The sequence below is a fragment of the Monodon monoceros genome, unplaced genomic scaffold (assembly GCF_005190385.1).
Source record: "Monodon monoceros isolate NGI ecotype Baffin Bay Population unplaced genomic scaffold, NGI_Narwhal_1 Super_Scaffold_21, whole genome shotgun sequence".
Lineage (NCBI taxonomy): Eukaryota > Metazoa > Chordata > Mammalia > Artiodactyla > Monodontidae > Monodon > Monodon monoceros.
The window spans coordinates 20,011,826-20,029,690 of record NW_021703778.1 but is presented as its reverse complement, the minus strand read 5'-3'; the positions used below and the strand labels follow the sequence as shown (position 1 = coordinate 20,029,690).

Here is a 17,865-nt window from a genome sequence, read left to right as displayed (position 1 = left end):
GCAGGCTACTCTAAAATGTTCTACAATTATTAGGAAAAATGTTAATTAATAAAAACTTGAGTTTATTCAGAAACAAATGTTAAAAGGGATAATAGTTCCAAGGGATTTCAAAACCTCTAATGACAACTAAGATGCAAAATTATTTCAGCTTGAAACGAAATTGGAAAATATCTCAAAATACCATGAACCTGGAACTTTATTTCTCTAACAAGTTGACATTCTGGTCATCTGAAGAACATACACCCAGTTTAGGTTATACAATATTCACTAAGGATTTATGACATACAAGCTGTAGCAAGGTGGTGACTATTTTATCAGAACAGAAAATGAATTCTTTTTTCCAGTATCAACTTCACTTTCAAACTTTTGCCTGGGACTTTGCATGGGTAAATTAAAAGTGACTGAATTCTATGAGGGGTCCCTTTGTATGCATTCATTTCCTTTCCATTTCTCCTGGAACCAGTTAAAACTTTGAAGCTTCAGAGATACTCCTCATCCTCCCAAAACCTCAATTCCACGATTAAACTTTTAACAGTACTAATTTACCTAACTACGTAATTTATACGTGTTTAGGCTACTGTCTAATGAGAATAGTGGGGAGGGCGGTTAGATTTTGGTTGACTGGTTTTCTAATCGAATCTTATACTACGCACTCAGAAGCAGTACAGGATACCAATGAAATGGCATCAGAAGAGTTCTGTTATACACAAAACTTATATAGTCATATGTATTTTTTCCTTGACCATTTATTCAATATACATTTCCTAAACATCTGACAAATCCTATAGCATGTAATAAGACTATAGACTTCAAGCAAAGAAAGAACCCATCACAGGTACCTGAAAATTCAAAATCCCTGTCATTTAGAGGTTCTAATGAAATTTAAATGAAACAGTTTCTAGTTAATGTACTATATAAGTCAGTTTTTATAAGTTTATTTAGTCCATATGGAAGTTTTTCAGTTTGATTAAATTTTAGACCTGTATGAGGGAACTAAATATACACAGCACCTTTGACCAGAGTACCTTTTCTGTACATCAGTATAAATCTCACCAAAATTTCTTATGTAAATTCCATGGGAATATATCACTAAGCAAAATCAAGTTAAAGATATGATTCATAACATATCACTTTAATTACAATCTCTTCAGAAACACATCTATTACACAAAGCTGCTTTGAAGCCATTATTCTGAGATTGTCATAAACCAGAGGTCAGCAAACTTTTACTGCAAAGCGCCAGATAATAATTATTTTAAGCTCTGCAGACCATATGGTCTTTGTTGCGGCTACTCAACTCTGCTGATATAGCACAAAAGCAGCCACAGACAATATGTAAACAAATGAGTGTGACTATGTTCCAATAAAACTTTATTTATGGACACTGAAGTATGAACATCACATAGTTTTACTATTTCACAAAATGTTCTTCTTTTGATTTTTTTGAACCATGTAAAAAAGTAAAGACCATTCTTAGCTCACCGGCTGTACAAAAACGAGTGGTGGGCCTAATCTGGCCTGCAGGCCATAGTTTGCCAATCCCTGTCATAACTGGAGATAACCGAGTATCACTGTTAAATATATTATAAACAAGTTCATTCTCTCTCCTGGTATCACTGAACAATAGGGAGGAAATAGTACCATAAAGATATGAAAAGTAAGCAATGAAAACAAAACTAATTCCAAGTCTTATTCACTGTAATAAAAAAAATAAGAAAGTAGACCTCCTTCACCCAAAATATGAGATATCACTATCTGGGAGGACCCCCTAAGGTACATCAATCCTTGATTTCTGGAGTGTTTTTTATATTATATTTAATATTAATTTAACTTAATATTGTAAAACTGGCAGAAAATTTCAAGTAGTCCATTCTGGAATCTAGCATTATATCTCATAAATAAGAAAAGCCACAGATGCCTCAAAAAATTCTAGTATTGAGACATTCGGTTTTCTTTTTTTCCATTTTTTTCATTTTTATTGTTACTGCCTGACTTTCTTGCTATTTCTTTTATTTTGTATAGTGTTTATTCTGTTGTTTTGTATTGTTTTTAAAAATGAATTTTTAAAATAACCCATGAAAGTTTAAGAAGTTTAACATACAAATTTTCAAAATCATAAAAAGGCACAAAGAGAAATTCTCATTCAAAAACCTTTCTGAAGGATTGAGCAGGCAATATACTATTAACGGTGAACTAACATTTATTGAATACTTACAATGTGCCAGATACTGTTATTAAATGCTTTTACACATATGAGTTCACTGCATTGCTCACATGTACCTCAGAGGTAGAGTGCTATTGTTATCCCATTTTACAGAAGAGAAAACCAAAGCACAGAGATGTGAGGTAACTTGCCCAAAGTTACAGAATAAGTAAATGACATCTAAAACTTGAACCCAAGCAGTCTGGCTCCAAAGTCCATTCTCATAACTACTGGATTATACTGCCTCTCAAATAAAATTTAAATTATCCACTTGGTACCTTATTTTGAATTAGGATGTCTCTCAAATGCATATCAAAGGCAAGCCTTCCCACATTGAGGTTCTTGTTTTATATTCTCTTTTGGGTCCTTCTTTTGTTTGGATTTGCCTTTGTTAAGTCCTGAGTAGCTAATGAGTTTACTAGGCACCTTAAAAATAAGTACTAGGACTTCCCTGGTGGCGCAGTGGTTAAGAATCTGCCTGCCAATGCAAGGGACACAGGTTCAAGCCCTGGTATGGGAAGATTCCACATGCCACAGAGCAACTAAGTCCATGCGCCACAACTACTGAGCCTGAGCTCTAGAGCCCACAAGCCACAACTACTGAGCCACGGGCCACAACTACTGAAGCCTGCACACCTAGAGCTTGTGCTCCGCAACAAGAGAAGCCACCATAATGAGAGGCCCGCGCACCACAACCAAGAGTAGCCCCCGCTCACCGCAACTAAAGAAAGCCCGCGCACAGCAACCAAGACCCAACACAGGCACAAACAGAAAAACAAAAAAAACAAAAAAGAGTAGCCCCTGCTCGCCACAACTAGAGAAAGTCCACGCACAGCAACAAAGACCCAAATGCAGACAAAAATAAATAATTAATTTTAAAAATATATAACATTAAAAATAATAATAAAAAAATAAGTACTAAATGCAGATGAAAATGAGTACTATGGAAGATGTGAAAAATACAGAATGAAAAGGTAGGAAAGAACCTGATTCTATCATTTGCTATCCAAGTCACATTGGGCAAGCTCTTTAATCCCTAAATCGGATCTATCACCTTCAAAATACAGGTATTTCTTTCAAGGGTACTGTGAGGATCAATTGAAATCATACATCTGATGCACTGTATCAATGTAAAACAGTATTTTCATGAAAAAAAAAAATGCCAGAGCTCACTGTAGAAAAAGCAAGAACTTCAAGGCCAAGTATTATTTTGATCTTCTATTAGCCAAGTTAAAAAAGAAAAAAATCTTGAAAAGACCACAGAAAATCCATTTTAGCTTTGTTCTTATGCAGTCATGCAAAACAACACAGAACACATGGCCAAATCTTGAAAAAATAACCATGAAGCAGACCCATGAAAAACTACTAGGTTTCACTTTTCATCTCCTTTAGCGCTCTATCAAATTCTCATGAGAACTTAAATTTTCTTGTGGTTTCATTTTAGAATTTGGTTACAGATGTTGTACAATCTTATATGAAAAGAGACTAGAGCAATAGTTAAGCATAACTGTACCCAAAGATTTATTAACCAACTATGTCAAAGTCTTTGACTCAGAATTAGAAATTATCTGGAAGGAGGTAATAATTTTGAAGCATTTATAAAATTGTTAAAGCCTCTGTAAGTCTAAAGCACAGTGATATAACATTTTAATAGTGCTTAAACATTACTACACAATTTATTAAACAAGGCAAGGTACAACTTATCTGGAAAGAATGTGAAAGGTAAAAGCAACACTATTTAATTTCAGGTTGATGTGTTTTCAGATTTCAACACTGTTAAAGTAATGCCTCATGAATTTGCAATAATAAAAGAAACCTGGCGAGGGCGGGTGATGAATTGGGAGACTGGGATTGACATATATACATTAATATGTATAAAATGGATAACTAATAAGAACCTGCTGTATAAAAAAATAAATTCAAAAAAAAAAAAAAGAAACCTCCCTGGTTTTATTAACATGGGAAAAGCCTACATTCTACCTACATTTTTCTTCCTTACTAAACTTTAAATCATTTACTGCTGTTGGACTGAGCATGCAATCATGAAGGTCGTAATTCACCAGTACTGAAAAGAGAAACATACCCCCACTCCCACCAATTAATAAGGAAAAAAAAAAGAAATTAAGACACTTGAGAATTATTCAAGCAAGAATTCTGACTTAATATCTGAATTCATGATTTCACTATACTGCTAGAAATGAACTGTTACATAATTAACATCAAGTTACAGCTAATAAAATTAAATCATTTATTTACCCAATTTTTATTAAATGCCAAAAAATACTAGATTATGTTACCTTAATGAGAATAATATCTCAAAGTACAAAGCATTTCAAGTATAAAGAGCACTGAACATAAAAAACAAAACTTAGCAAGAAGTAAAGCTATTAATTCTAAATTGGCAAATATTACTAAATGATCTTTTAAATGTGTAAATATTAATTCCCCAGATCAATCACTTAACAAAGTGCATTTTAAAAATAAGATTTGTACTTAAAGTATGAAAAGCTTATAAATTCAAATTTATTAGAATTCACCCAACGCTAGGGTCAATTGTATTGCTAGCTGACAACTGTAAATCCCTCAGGGGGCTAGAAACAGAAGTAGCTATCTAAAATCTATCAGCCGAGATAACAGCTGAGATTCGATAGGTCTTATTCAGTCACCGTCTTCATTCATTCATTACAGTGTTTTTAAGAAAACACCAGAGATTTTATTACTCTATTTTTTTAATTGGTTAAATCAATTTTTAAGTAAAGACTTTAATGAGTACAGACTAACACTTCACAATCCCTAAGCACAATGCCATCTCCCAAGTTAATTAAAATGACCAAGAGCATTTATAATCCATAGACTGAAAATATAGTCACTTTTTTAAAACCATCATTATGAGTTATTGAATAAAGGCTTAAAGTATTTTAACTATGTACAAGCATTAAATACTCACTAGCTTGGCACTTAGATTTCTAGCATTATCATGCCTAAGAGAAACCTTACTGGGAAAAAATGATTGCCTATGATTTATTCCTATGATACAGAAAAACTTCAAAACACCTACTGGACAATGATTGGGAGCAAGAAGCTTTTGGAAACTGGTCATTTTAACTGTAACGTACCCTGTTAGAAGTAAGGAGACTAACATTAGGCCAAGTAGGGACTCTGCACTAACCAATTCCTCGTGTCTTCTTTGCTCAGTCAGGCATTTAAATCCTCACTACAGAGGCTGCTCAAGTTGAAGCTATCCTAAGGCGTGAGTGACTTATTAAGCTATATGCCAATTATTTTCTACATTGTGATTAAGATTCTCACATTCCCCCAAATTACTGCATCTAATTGGACAGTCCCTGCGATAAAATAACTGCTACCATGCTAAGGTCAATTTACACTTAGTAAATAACCTCCTCTAATAACCAACCATAGTTAATAGTTCTGTATTAAAATGAGTAAGTTTCTAGGAAAAGGCCATAAAGCTGTGCTCTCAACACAAGATCCTGTTCAAAATTTTCTTGTGTGACTTTAATAACAACAAAAAAGGTCTCCTTATCTAATCTAAATGTGACCAATGCATAAGTACAATTAATAATATACACATCATTGGGACTTCCCTGGAGATCCAGTGGTTAGAACTCAGTGCTTTCACTGTCGTGGCCTGGGTTCAATTCCTTGTTGGGGAACTAAGATCCCACAAGCCGCGCAGTGCAGCAAACACACACACACACACACACACACACACACACACACACACACACCATCATCGATTATCATTAGGCTAACATAATATGCCAAAAGTATCTAAATAAAGTTTCAAAGAGGTAAGTCTGTATTAGGTATAAAAAAATTATTTCACTAGTTCGATGTGAAGAACTGGCTGGGCAGCAGTTCCTCTGAGAAATTAGTCTTTAGGTGTAACAAAAAGTCAAGACTGACAAGGCAGCTATAAAAACTAATGGAATTGTAGGTCACAAGCAGATAAGAAGGCATCCAAAACAAACGTCCTAAGGATAGTGAAGTGTCTGGAAATCATGTAGCATACTGAGGGAACCAGAGGTATTTAGCCTGGGGAAGATGAAAGGGAAACATCTTGGCAGTCTGCAAATATTTGAGACATCCTGGTGTAAAAGAAGAGACATGTCACATGCCAGTGCTTCTCAAACTATCTGCCATAAAGGAATAATTTTCTTTCCAATCACAGCACAGCTATAAAACACAGTGACAATATCATGGCAATGGAGAATTGCTATCAAAATGTCTAAATGGTTAGTCTCAGTTTCTCAGCTTAATTCATTGTGAACAGGTAAACAGTTCATGGACCCCCCACTTTGAGTAGCTTTATTCCGTCTGTATCAGAAAAAAGAAGTAAATCAAAGGGAACCATTACATGGGGCATTAAACATCAGCTTGAATTCCTAGCAAATAGGTATGTCCAACAGTGGAATGGTTCAGAGCACTGAGCTCGAGAAGTTTTCAGAAGGATAATTTATGTCAGATAATCTATAAAATGGATTCCATTTTGCATTGGAAGGATGACCAGATTAAATCATTACAGACTCTCTACCCTATAAGCTTCTGTGAGGCCAATCAAAAACACACACAAAACCCTTAAAGTAGCCAATAAAAAGTAATCAAAACATACTTTCAAAATCAGCTGTGATGTATTAGGTAGGACACACGAGAAATGGAAAAAGAGTAGAAAACTTCGGGAAAAAAAGAAAGAAAAAAAAAAAAAAAAACTTCCCTGGTGGCACAGTGGTTCAAATTCGCCTGCCAATGCAGGGGACAAAGGTTCGATCCCGGGTCCAAGAAGATCCCATATGCCGCGGTGCAACTAAGCCCATGCTCCACAACTACTGAACCTGCACTCTAGAGCCCGCGTGCCACAACTACTGAGCCCATGTGCCACAACTACTGAAGCCCACGTGCCTAGAGCCTGTGCTCCACAACAAGAGAAGCCATGGCAATGAGAAGACCGCGCACTGCAACGAAGAGTAGCCCCCACTCGCCGCAACTAGAAAAAGCCGCAGCCAAAAGTAAAATAAATAAATTTTAAAAAAGAAACGGGGCTTCCCTGGTGGCGCAGTGGTTGAGAGTCCACCTGCCGATGCAGGGGACACGGGTTCGTGCCCCCGTCCGGGAAGATCCCACATGCCGCAGAGCGGCTGGGCCCATGAGCCATGGCCGCTGAGCCTGCGCGTCCGGAGCCTGTGCTCCGCAAAGGGGGAGGCCACAACAGTGAGAGGCCCAAGTACCGCAAAAAAAAAAAAAAAAGAGAAGCCACCACAATGAGAAGCCCGCGCACCGCAACAAAGAGTAGCCCCTGCTCGCCGCAATTAGAGAAAGCCCGTGCGCAGCAACGAAGTCCCAACACAGCCATAAATAAATAAATTAATTATTTTAAAAAACCAGTCCTTGCTATTCAAAAGCAAAAAAACGAGGATGCTTTTTTTTAAGAAACATTAAGGAGCACCGCTGCCATCTTAAATTCTCACCTCTTAGTGATCTTCAGCCACCAAGGATTTTTCCATATCGTCTCTGCACCTATCTTACCCCTGACCTAACTGAACTACCGGCATACACTATTGCAGTCTTTTCTGGCTGAGTCAATCACCTTCTAGTGGTAACTACTTAAACCAGTCAGTCCTCTCCAACTACAGGCTTATAGGAATAAGTGTTCTCCCCCTGACATGCACTTTAAATAGTTGTAGAGTATCCGACCAAAGGCTACTGCTGTTGCCTCCTTTCTGTACCCCTTCAGCCCTCCTCCAAATCCAACCCTCCATAAAGTTGACCTAATACCCACCAACTGCATCTACTTCTAGCTTGTTGATGCCTTCTAGGTGCAGATGCTACACAGTAGTCTACAGTATCTTGTAACTGTCAAAGGTGGCCTAAATCAGACACACACATTCCTTTAGAATTTTGAATGGATGTCCCCAGGAAAAAGACTCCCATAAATGCATAGTTGCACTTGAAGAATTTTTTCACAGCTACTTTGGTACACTATTTTCCAAATTTCTAACCTAAAATATCACTGATAATGAATGACTTGTTTTCTTAAAAAGCGAGTATCAACAGTGACATCAATAAACGTAAAATACAAAACAATGAAAGCAAATCTGTTATAGAGAGGGAACAGCGAAACACACAGAAAAATAGCAGATAAGTTAAAGTGACAGAAAAAGAAAACTTATCCCTCAACATTAAGGAGTTTTTTAAATCACAGGAAGAAAACAGATCCACAAAGTAAAAATCACCACATACTTGCCGGATTTCTTTCAAAATCAGAAACAAAATCTATCGAAGACTCACATTTAAACATGAGTACTTAGATTGTTACACTGTGAAATTTTCCTGGAATGTTAAGAAATCACCTGCAATGAGCCCTTTTCCAAAAGTTCTTTCAGTGGCATGAAGACTTTAAAATTTTTTAAGTATGAGCTCCAAAACAAATTCTCATTTCTGAGAAACATTTGAAAATCACCTGTTTTGTCTCTCAGTATTCTGTAGCTCCCTGTGGTCCCTTTTCAGGTGTTTGGTCAAAGACGTAAAGTATTCTTTTAAAAGATTCTGGAAAGGTTGCTGTTTCTCTGGACTAATTATCTCACTAGGAGGAAAACTCAAATTAAACTTCTCTGCAGCACTCTTTACTTTCCTTGGTACAAGTCCAGCAATATCATCTCCACAATGTCGACAAAAACTAATCACCACAGAAACATGGGTATGGGATTCCCGATCAGCATTAATAATATTTTTTAGCTGTTCATAGATTACGGAAAGACCTTCCTTGTCAGTGAAAATCCCAACTATTGTCAATTCTGCAATGAAACGCAAATCAGTTCTTAACTTGGTAATGTTAGGTGTTTTCTCTTCTTTCCTTGCTTCAAAATGTTTTTTCCAAACCTGAAGAAGTGACGGGGCAAAGTCGGCGTAACGCTGGTGAAAGAGAGAGCATAAGTGCACAGCACAATTCACATCAGATATTTTTAGCTTTGCTTCCACAATAGAAGCTACAGCCTCTGCAATGTACTTGCTTAAATTTAGGCCATTAAAATCATGGGACAAGGAGTCTCTCTGTTGTTCTGTAATAGTTTTTAGTTTCTTGACAAAAGCGGTATTTTTCTTCAAACTTGAGTCTAGTCGGCTAAAGAAATTTTCCTCTGGTCGGTTGTCTGGAGCATTTTGGTTTCTGCTGCGAAGTTCCTTCCTTAACTGATGTCGTTCCCAAGCCTCCTGATGAAGCTGAAGGGATTCCTCTTTCTCTCTATATAAAAAAACAAACAAACATGTAAGTAAAATACACTGTATATTTTGAAGCATCACTGATGAATCCTATAAGAGTGAAAGCCAATGAAAAGGTGATCAGAAAAGCAACAGAATCCAAGAGGAACAAAAGATGCAAGAGGCCCTTTCACTACTAAAGACAACTGATTAATGACTTAAGATAATGAGAACCCATTCTACTGATAACACCAAAAGTGGCAGAGCGGAGGATTCTGAATAACTAGATTAAAAATCATTCTGCCAACTGGCAAGCTAAATGGATAAAACACTTTTATTTGTCAACTCTAACTCAATAAAGCTGAAAAAAATAAATAAATGGATAAAACACATGATGCTTAATATGAAAAAACTAATACGTTTGAGAAAGATAACCTAAAACAAATAAAAGCATTGGGAAAACAGAAAAACAAAAAATGTCCACAAAGAATATTTTAATTAAAGAATAAACATTATAAAAGAATGCATTAAGATGTTTTGAGATGTTACGTACCATTTCTCCATACTTCAACATTAAACAAACCTTTATTAATAAAAGTACTTGCTAGGTTTAGGTCTTAAAATTCAAGTGTAATTAAGAAAGCTTGTATAGGAACCAGAAGAACTATAGGATAAAAGCACTTTAATAAAAGGTTAACAGACTCAGTGTATCCTGAAAAGAATAATTAAAAACAAATCTACCTATGTTTCCACTAAAAAGATGGGACATGTTTAAACTGTAGAAGCAGTAAAATAACTTGGGCAGGAGTGGGAGAGTGGAGACAATCTGACTTTGAGGTTTCTGAGATACCAAAATACGTAGCTTTAAAATATAAATTTCTAATAAAATAGATTTTCATCTTTCTGAGATAACCATCCATGAGCTACCCTATAATTCTATGATTTTTTCCACTAACAGCCACAATATGTTAACAGAGAGTTGCATCTACCACTGGGAACAGGGACATGTGAGTATCTCTTGGAAGCCTCCCAGCCACACAGAAACGCAAGATTAGCAGTGAGAGTACACATTAAGAAAGCATAACTCATTACGTGTATGCACTCAAGAACTCCATTACCATCTTTATTAGAAACACTTTGATATATAATGAATATACATACATACATACATACACACACACACACACACACACACAAGGTATTTATTTATATTTATAAATTTACAGGTGAAATAATGTGATGCTTTAAAATACTCCAAAGGAAAAAAATGTGAATTGTTGATGCTGCGTAGATGGGGAGGGGTGGTAGATCATTTCATTCTACTTTTTGCACCCTTGAATTTTTCCCAGTAAGAAGTTGGGGTTTTGGTTGCTGTTGTTTTTTTAAGCTCTTTGTATAGGAGGGGTGAGAGAACAAAACTTACAGTGAAATTAAATATCCTTGTGAATTGTTTTTTTAAAACTAAAATAGAAAATAAGCAAGAAACTCTCAAGAATCATGGTTCTGAATATTCCAAAACAGGTCACTACTACTGCTTTTCAGACCCAAGGCTCCAGTTCCTCATTAAAAACAGAGGTACAAAAGAGCTTTGGTAAGAAAGTAGGTAGCTGAGCTGTTCTAGAGATTCATGAAAATTCATGTTTGCAAACAGCTTTTTAAATTATATATATGAAGGGAGGAGCTCATGCACTATTCAACAACTGTCATTTCTGCTACATCCTGGTAGTCTTCCCATGAGGACTACCTCATTTTTCACCAGTTCATTATATCACTTGCACAGATTTACATGGTTACAAATAGATTTAGATAAAGATAAGAATGGGAGGCATTATGGAATTGTACTTAAGGACAAAAGTTTTAAAGTCAGCCCAGCATAGGTTCAAATCCCAGCTGTTCTACTACTTACTGTGACCTTAGGCAAGTCATTTAACCTCTTGAAGCTTCATTTTATTAATCCGTAAAACGAGGATCACAGAGCTTACTTCATTAGACTGCCTTGAAGACATGTACTGATACAATCGTAGTGCCTGGCATACAATAAGAACTCAACAAATAGCAGCCATTTAGAACTAAAGATTTTCGGGAATTCCCTGGCAACCCAGTGGTTAGGGCTTGGCACTGTCACTGCCAGGGGCCGGGCTGGATCCCTGGTCAGGGAACTAAGATCCTGCAAGCCGCATGGCGCGGCCAAGAAGAAAAAAACAAACTACAGATTTTCAACTTAGAAAGATGGCATAAGGTACCATGAAAAAAAGCCTTTTTAAAAAACAAAAACAGCCCAGATTGCCCCACACCTCAAAAAACACTTATTAAAGATTACTATTATTTAATTTAAAGAATGAAAGCACTGTAAGCATGCAGCTCATCAGTAAAACTAACAGAACAAGTAAATTAAGATACTCCCAACTCTCAAGAAACTGCACCCTGGAAGTTTTATTTCAAATAATCACTGTTTTTCCAAAACATTCCAATCTTCCCATTCCTGCACATCAATAGTCAGAATAAACGTTCTTACTTCAACTGGGCAGCCTCTTCTTCCTGCTGACGTTTTGCCTGCTCTTCTTGCTTCTTTCTCTCTTCTTCATGCTTCTTTTTTTCTTCTTCCTCTTTTTTCTTTAATTCTTCCTCTGCCTTCACCTTTTCTTCTTCTTTTTTCTTGCGTTCCTTGTCTTCTTTTTTTCTCTTATCTTCTTCCAGTTTCTTCTTCTTATCTTCAGGGACCTTAATAACCTCCTTCTTGGCGGTAAGCTTGATCTCCTCTTTTGGTTTCTCCCTGCTGCTCACTGGCCGCCTTTCACTGCAGTCTTTTTCCTTGCTGTTTAGTAAAGATTCTTTTTCTTCCATACTTGCTGGCTTTTTACGCTCAGCTGGCATTATGTTACCCAGGACAATCTGTAAGAGTAAAAGAATGTCAGCATTGTAGACGCAGTGACGTTTTTTAGTGACGTGACACTATTTTGTTAAGCAGAACATATTAATGCAACTTGGCAATTGTGAGAGATTAAATAAAATGCATGCAAAACGAATACTATTTCAGTGATAAAATTCCATATTCTATCATTATTAGTTATGCCTATGTCTAAGTATTTTTTTTTCTTTTTACTTTTTATTAAGGAAATAATCAAACACAAACAGAAGTGGAGAGCACAACATAAGGAACTCCATGTAACCATTCCCTAGATTCAACCACTGTCAACTTCAAAACAACATATTTAATCATAAATACTTCAGTATGTAACTGAGAACATTCTGAATCAGTTTTACCCCCCCCATTTCACAGCCATTAAGAAATGCTGGTGACACTACTTCATACAATATTCAATACAAGTATCTAAGTGGGAGCATAAACGAGCTCTTGCCTCCTATGAAGACTCATAAATTTCACCTCATTGCTCTAACCTTATCGAACTTTCAAATACAAAAACTGTTAACTATCCCAAACTGGACTAGACCTTTCATCTCTTTATTAGTATTAGTCAAAATTAGTTTACAAATAAACATAATAATGATTATAAAAAAACTGTATATCCTCTTCTATATCGGCCAATACAAGGGCCACCAGCCCAGGGTTTCTCAGCCTCAGGACATCTTGGGCAAGACAATTCTCTGGATGGGAGGAGGGAGACGCTATTCTGTGCACTGCACAAAGTTTAAACGCAGCATCCCTGCCTTCTATCCAGTAGATGCCAGTAGTATCTCCCCAGTTTTAAAAACCAAAAATTACTCTGGACATCACCAAATGTCCCCTGGGAGGAAAATCACCACCAGTTGAAAACCACTGCACTAGCCACATGTGGCTACTTACATTGTAAATTAATTAAAATTAAACAGAATTTGATATTCAGTTCTCCAGTCACTATCCATATTTCAAGTGCTCAACTCTACATGTGGCTAGTGGGTACGGACAGTGCAGATACAGAACATTTTCATCATCACAGAAGATTCTTTTGGAGAGCACTGGTCTATAGTACAGGTTCCATACAGTTAACTGTAAATAAACTCTGGAACAAAAAATGTATTCCCCATCAAAATTCATGATTTTCTTTTCTAAAAATACATCTCTACTTAGAACTTAATGTCCTCATATAATTTCTTTTATGGACAGTACTTCATGTTTAAATTCCTAAATCATCTGAAAGTTGTACCCAAGATAACCAAAATACTTTCCATTTAAGAAGTATAGAATGACTTTACCTAGTTTTTTTTTTTTTTACAAGCTAAAGACAAACACAGTACTCTTTAAGTATTTTCAAATATAGGTTTTAAATTACATCAATAAAAACTAGGTTAGCAAAGAAAACATTTGCAATAATATTTTATAGACACAAAGCATTTATTTCAGCCCTCTAATAAAATATTACCACAGAAAGACAATCTAAGCCAACAGAAGCACTTTCAGTAATTTTTGGAGGCACATGCCATAGTCTGTACCTTCTCTCAGCCACCTCTTCCTTTCCCTTTTTCTGTTTTTACTCTTATTCCCCTCCACTTCCATGTTCTATGCATTTTTTTGGACAATGACACCCAAAGGCTTTAATTAACACCATTGGTAGAACTTGAACAAAAAAAGGCTGTTAATCCTGTTCAAACAATCATTAAAATATATAAGAGCATAGCTACATATTTATGTGGTAAGATACTGTTAATATTTATATTATCTGGGAAGTGTAGTTATCAATTTCTCATGCAGCTTCAATTAAATAACCACCTTTGCCCCAAAGCAAGCAAACTTTCAAAAGATTGAATACCAATAGCTACTACTCACTGGTACCAGAGTAAACATCTTACATACATTATCTCATTTGATACTAAAATCTTTATGAGGTGGGTATTACTTTCCCTATTTTATAAATGAGTAAATGGAGACCTGACCAGGTAACCTGACCAAGGCCGCCACAGCTAGTGACAGAACTGGAATCTGAACTCATACTCTTAACTCAAGTTATGAAGAACCTTTAGAATATGAAACTGTCAGCTGGAAAACTTGACAACACATACTGACTACAACAAATCAGAATTACGTATCTCAGAGTAGAAAGAGTCCCTGATAATGGCTATGCAGTTTTCACATGATGTTTCAACTTCTGGCATATTCTCTGCTAAAATATATGGGGACAGGTAATTCCTAGGTAACAAGATAATCTTACTTAGGAATATTTGTAATTCTATGCAAAAAATAATAATAATGTTTATACAGAATTTGTATTTTGTTGTGAAGCAGCAACAAGCAACATTTCAGCTGATACGAGGAAGTGTAGTTCTCAGGATATAAAAAAGAATGGCATCGAATTTTATAATTAATATCTCATCTATGAAGATGAAATTAGATATTAAGTTCTGTTAAAACATTAAGAAATTCACTCGGAATCTGACAAATTCATAAAGGATCATCATTTATTAGCACAAGAGTCTCCCAGACTTTTGTGACTCTCCACAGTACTCAATTATTCAATAGATTTTTAAGTGCCTTCTACATCAAACTGTAGTAGTCATTCATGAATAAAATTCTGCTCTAAAGCATGGCAAAACAGATTCTCAGTAAGACCCTTAAGTCTTGGGAGTGGTATCTCCTTTGAATCATTTAATCCCTGTATTACAAACATATACCCAAAGTACACTTGGAACTAAATTTCAGTGAACAAAAAATACGATGGAAATCTAAAGGTTCATGTAGAGGCAGCAATGCAATATGTGAAAGTAATATGAACTTTAAAGTCAGTCAGACTTTTAAGTTTGCATCCCAACTCTGCAAACTGCTAGCTATGGCAACTGGGCAATGTAACTTCTCTGAGTCTATTCATCAATAAAATGGAACTATTGCTACCTCTCTGGAATTACAGACTTCTTAAATTTCTAAACCAGTAGCAGCATGAGGGAGGCGTTCAACAAATGTTTATTCTCTTTCACAGAGAACACTGAAAAGTTCATCCTAAAATGAGAGATTTTTCAAGTTAGGAGTACTAGATTTTACCTCCTCCAATTCTCAATCTTTACGTTGAGTGACCTGCCTTAGATTACACAACTAGTTTAGTGGCTGGGTTGAAACTCTGTGTCCAGTGCTCTTTTCCACTATACGCCCTGACTCTAAGATTTAGAAAGACAAATAAAAGATACGAACAACATGATTCAGATCAGTATGCATTTGTACCACATCAAGTTTCAAAAACTGAACTGTGTTAAATTATATTTAATGAAATGCTCGAATTTCTTTAAATTATTTTAATAAACTCATGCTTTAATAAACATCTATTTTACCTAAAATGTTTCACAAGTTTTTCAAATAAAAACTTTTAAATAGATTCTATCTCAAAATAAGGTAAAAATTAGTGACCTTTTAAATGGATATGATTAGCTCTTACAAGCTATTTTACTGAGTATAATTACATTCACACAGTCCTTAAAAGGAAGCCATGCTTTAAAACCACCTTCCTAGCTCCCAAAATAGTGTCTTGGCCTTTGGGCTGTATATTTTGTTTGGTTTTCTAAATATACTCTGAACTTCCAGAAGAAAGTAAAAACTACTTTACTGGCAAAACAGGTACTAGCAATGGCGTGTACGGGGAGAGTGCAGAGAAAGGGGTGTTTCCCTTTCAAAGATATTCCTTCGCAAACTACCATATGGACGATGTATGAAATCACAAAGAGACTGCTCTGAAAATACTCCAGAGTAAAAGAATGCTGTTTTTTCTTTTCATTCTCGGTTATTCATTCAAAATGTTCTAAGGGCAGAACCGCACAGGGGCATTACCTCCCAGTCTTCGACTTTAAAGAACGTTCTCAGTATAAAGGACTCTTTCAAAGCTTTTACAAATTTCACCAGAGTTCAAAAACGATTTTCTCGAGGAGTTGTACAGTCCTCATGAACACGCAACAACTCTGCTAAAGGAGCAATGCGAGTAATAGTTTTCCTCAGGTCTGAGGCATCACTGCGTACAAGCCCCAAGGGAGCAAGAGAACTGACGGTTCGGTCCAGAGTGTCCCCTCAAGCCTGAAAGCTGGCTCTGCTTGGCCAACCTGGAGACCAAATACCCCACGATCGTCCGGTTACTTCAACAGGGCCAACAAGAGACGACCAGGAGGCCCGGCATGAAGGCAAAGTGAGGAATCACCAGCCCACGGGACTAAAAAACAAAGTACACCCACTAATGCCTGCCCCAATACACCCAAACCCCTTCCCCTACACCCTCGTCTCCCACAACCCCCTGCTCTTGCTCCACACGCCTCTGCCCGACACGCTTCCCCACCACAGCTCCCCTTCCCACGCGGGTCCACGGTCACCTTCGCGCACCATCCCTGCCCCAACCCGAACTTCGCACCCCACACTCCCTCACCGACGGAGCCCGACACGCTCCGGCCGGTCTCCCCGCTCCACATCCTCCCACACACGCACCCTCCCCACTTCCTCGCCCTCGCTTCCCTCCCGGCTCCCCGAGCGCTTTCCCCAACCTCCCCTCGCTCTCCTCCACACCCCCAAACGGCTGCAGCCCGTCACGGCGGGCTCCCCGCCTCCGGCCCCGAGGCCCGGCCCGGGCATGTGGGGCAGGCACCCCCTCAACCGCACCTCCTGCCTGCCCCGGGCCAAGGGCTCCCGCGTTGATGGGAGCCTCCGGAGGAGAGGGGTGTGAGGACGACGCCGGACCCGCGGTCCGGCTCCTGCTCGCCACCCCCGGAGCGCTGGGGTGCGGAGGCGCCTCTTGGGTCCCCCAGGGAGTACGAGTCCAGGCCGGTGCCCCCCAGCCCCGCTTCCTCCCGATCGTTGGAGCGGAGGGGAAGGAGGTTCCCCGAGACTCACCTCGAGCCTGTTGTCAACATTAGCCCCGGGTTTCCCAGCACCAACTCCAGCGCTCGGGCTCTCCCCTCCCCTCCCCCAACCTAGCTCGCAGCCGAGGGCCCGCCTTCCCTCAGCTCCCCCTCCTCCCTCCGCCCGCCGGCCCTCCCGCCCGCCACTCACCAGCGCGGCCGGGCTGCGAGTGGGGGCGGGGCGGAGGGAGGTGGAAAGGAAGCAGTTTTCCGTGCGATTGCCAGATCGAAAACAGCCCGGTGCTTCCTTCCGCCGGCATCCCCACGCGCTTAGCTTAGCTCCGGGGTGGAGAATCGCGCGTAAATACTCAGAAAGGTGCCACACACATAGCGACTGCTTCAAATTGCCCTCTCAATGAGAGGAGCGAATTTTTCAGACAGGCAGTCCTCAGGGCAGCCACAACCAGCACCTCTAGCCAGGACCTCAAGGGAGGGGAGGAATGTTCCGAGGACCGGAGGCAGGAAGTGGATTGGTCGCCAGGAAAGGGAAAGCGCCTGAATTGGAGGTGCGCAAGCGCAGGGACTGGGGGGGGGGGGGGGGAAGGGGAGGAAAGCGAGAAGGGGGCGGGGCGGAGCTAACAGGAGGTGAGGAAGGGTGGTGGCACAGTAGGCGAGTTACGGAGCGCCATTAAGGACAAATTTAGCCAC

The 17,865-nt window shown here is 38.5% G+C and overlaps 1 protein-coding gene across 2 annotated transcripts in view; it reads right to left on the bottom strand.

Annotated features, from left to right (window-relative positions):
* UPF2 (UPF2 regulator of nonsense mediated mRNA decay) overlaps window positions 1–17,498 on the bottom strand; it is a 94,092-nt gene extending 76,594 nt beyond the window's left edge. The window contains exons 1-3 of one of the 2 annotated variants that reach the window (XM_029237302.1): window positions 17,369–17,498; window positions 11,933–12,309; window positions 8,681–9,460 (exon numbers count right to left, since the gene is read on the bottom strand). In XM_029237302.1, coding sequence (XP_029093135.1) covers window positions 8,681–9,460; window positions 11,933–12,291 — 1,139 coding nt within the window. In that variant the 5' untranslated portion in view covers window positions 12,292–12,309; window positions 17,369–17,498. Of the gene's footprint in view, window positions 1–8,680; window positions 9,461–11,932; window positions 12,310–17,209; window positions 17,328–17,368 lie in introns of those variants that run through there. The other variant, XM_029237301.1, reaches the window with a different exon arrangement.
* Between the last annotated feature and the right edge of the window lie 367 nt (window positions 17,499–17,865).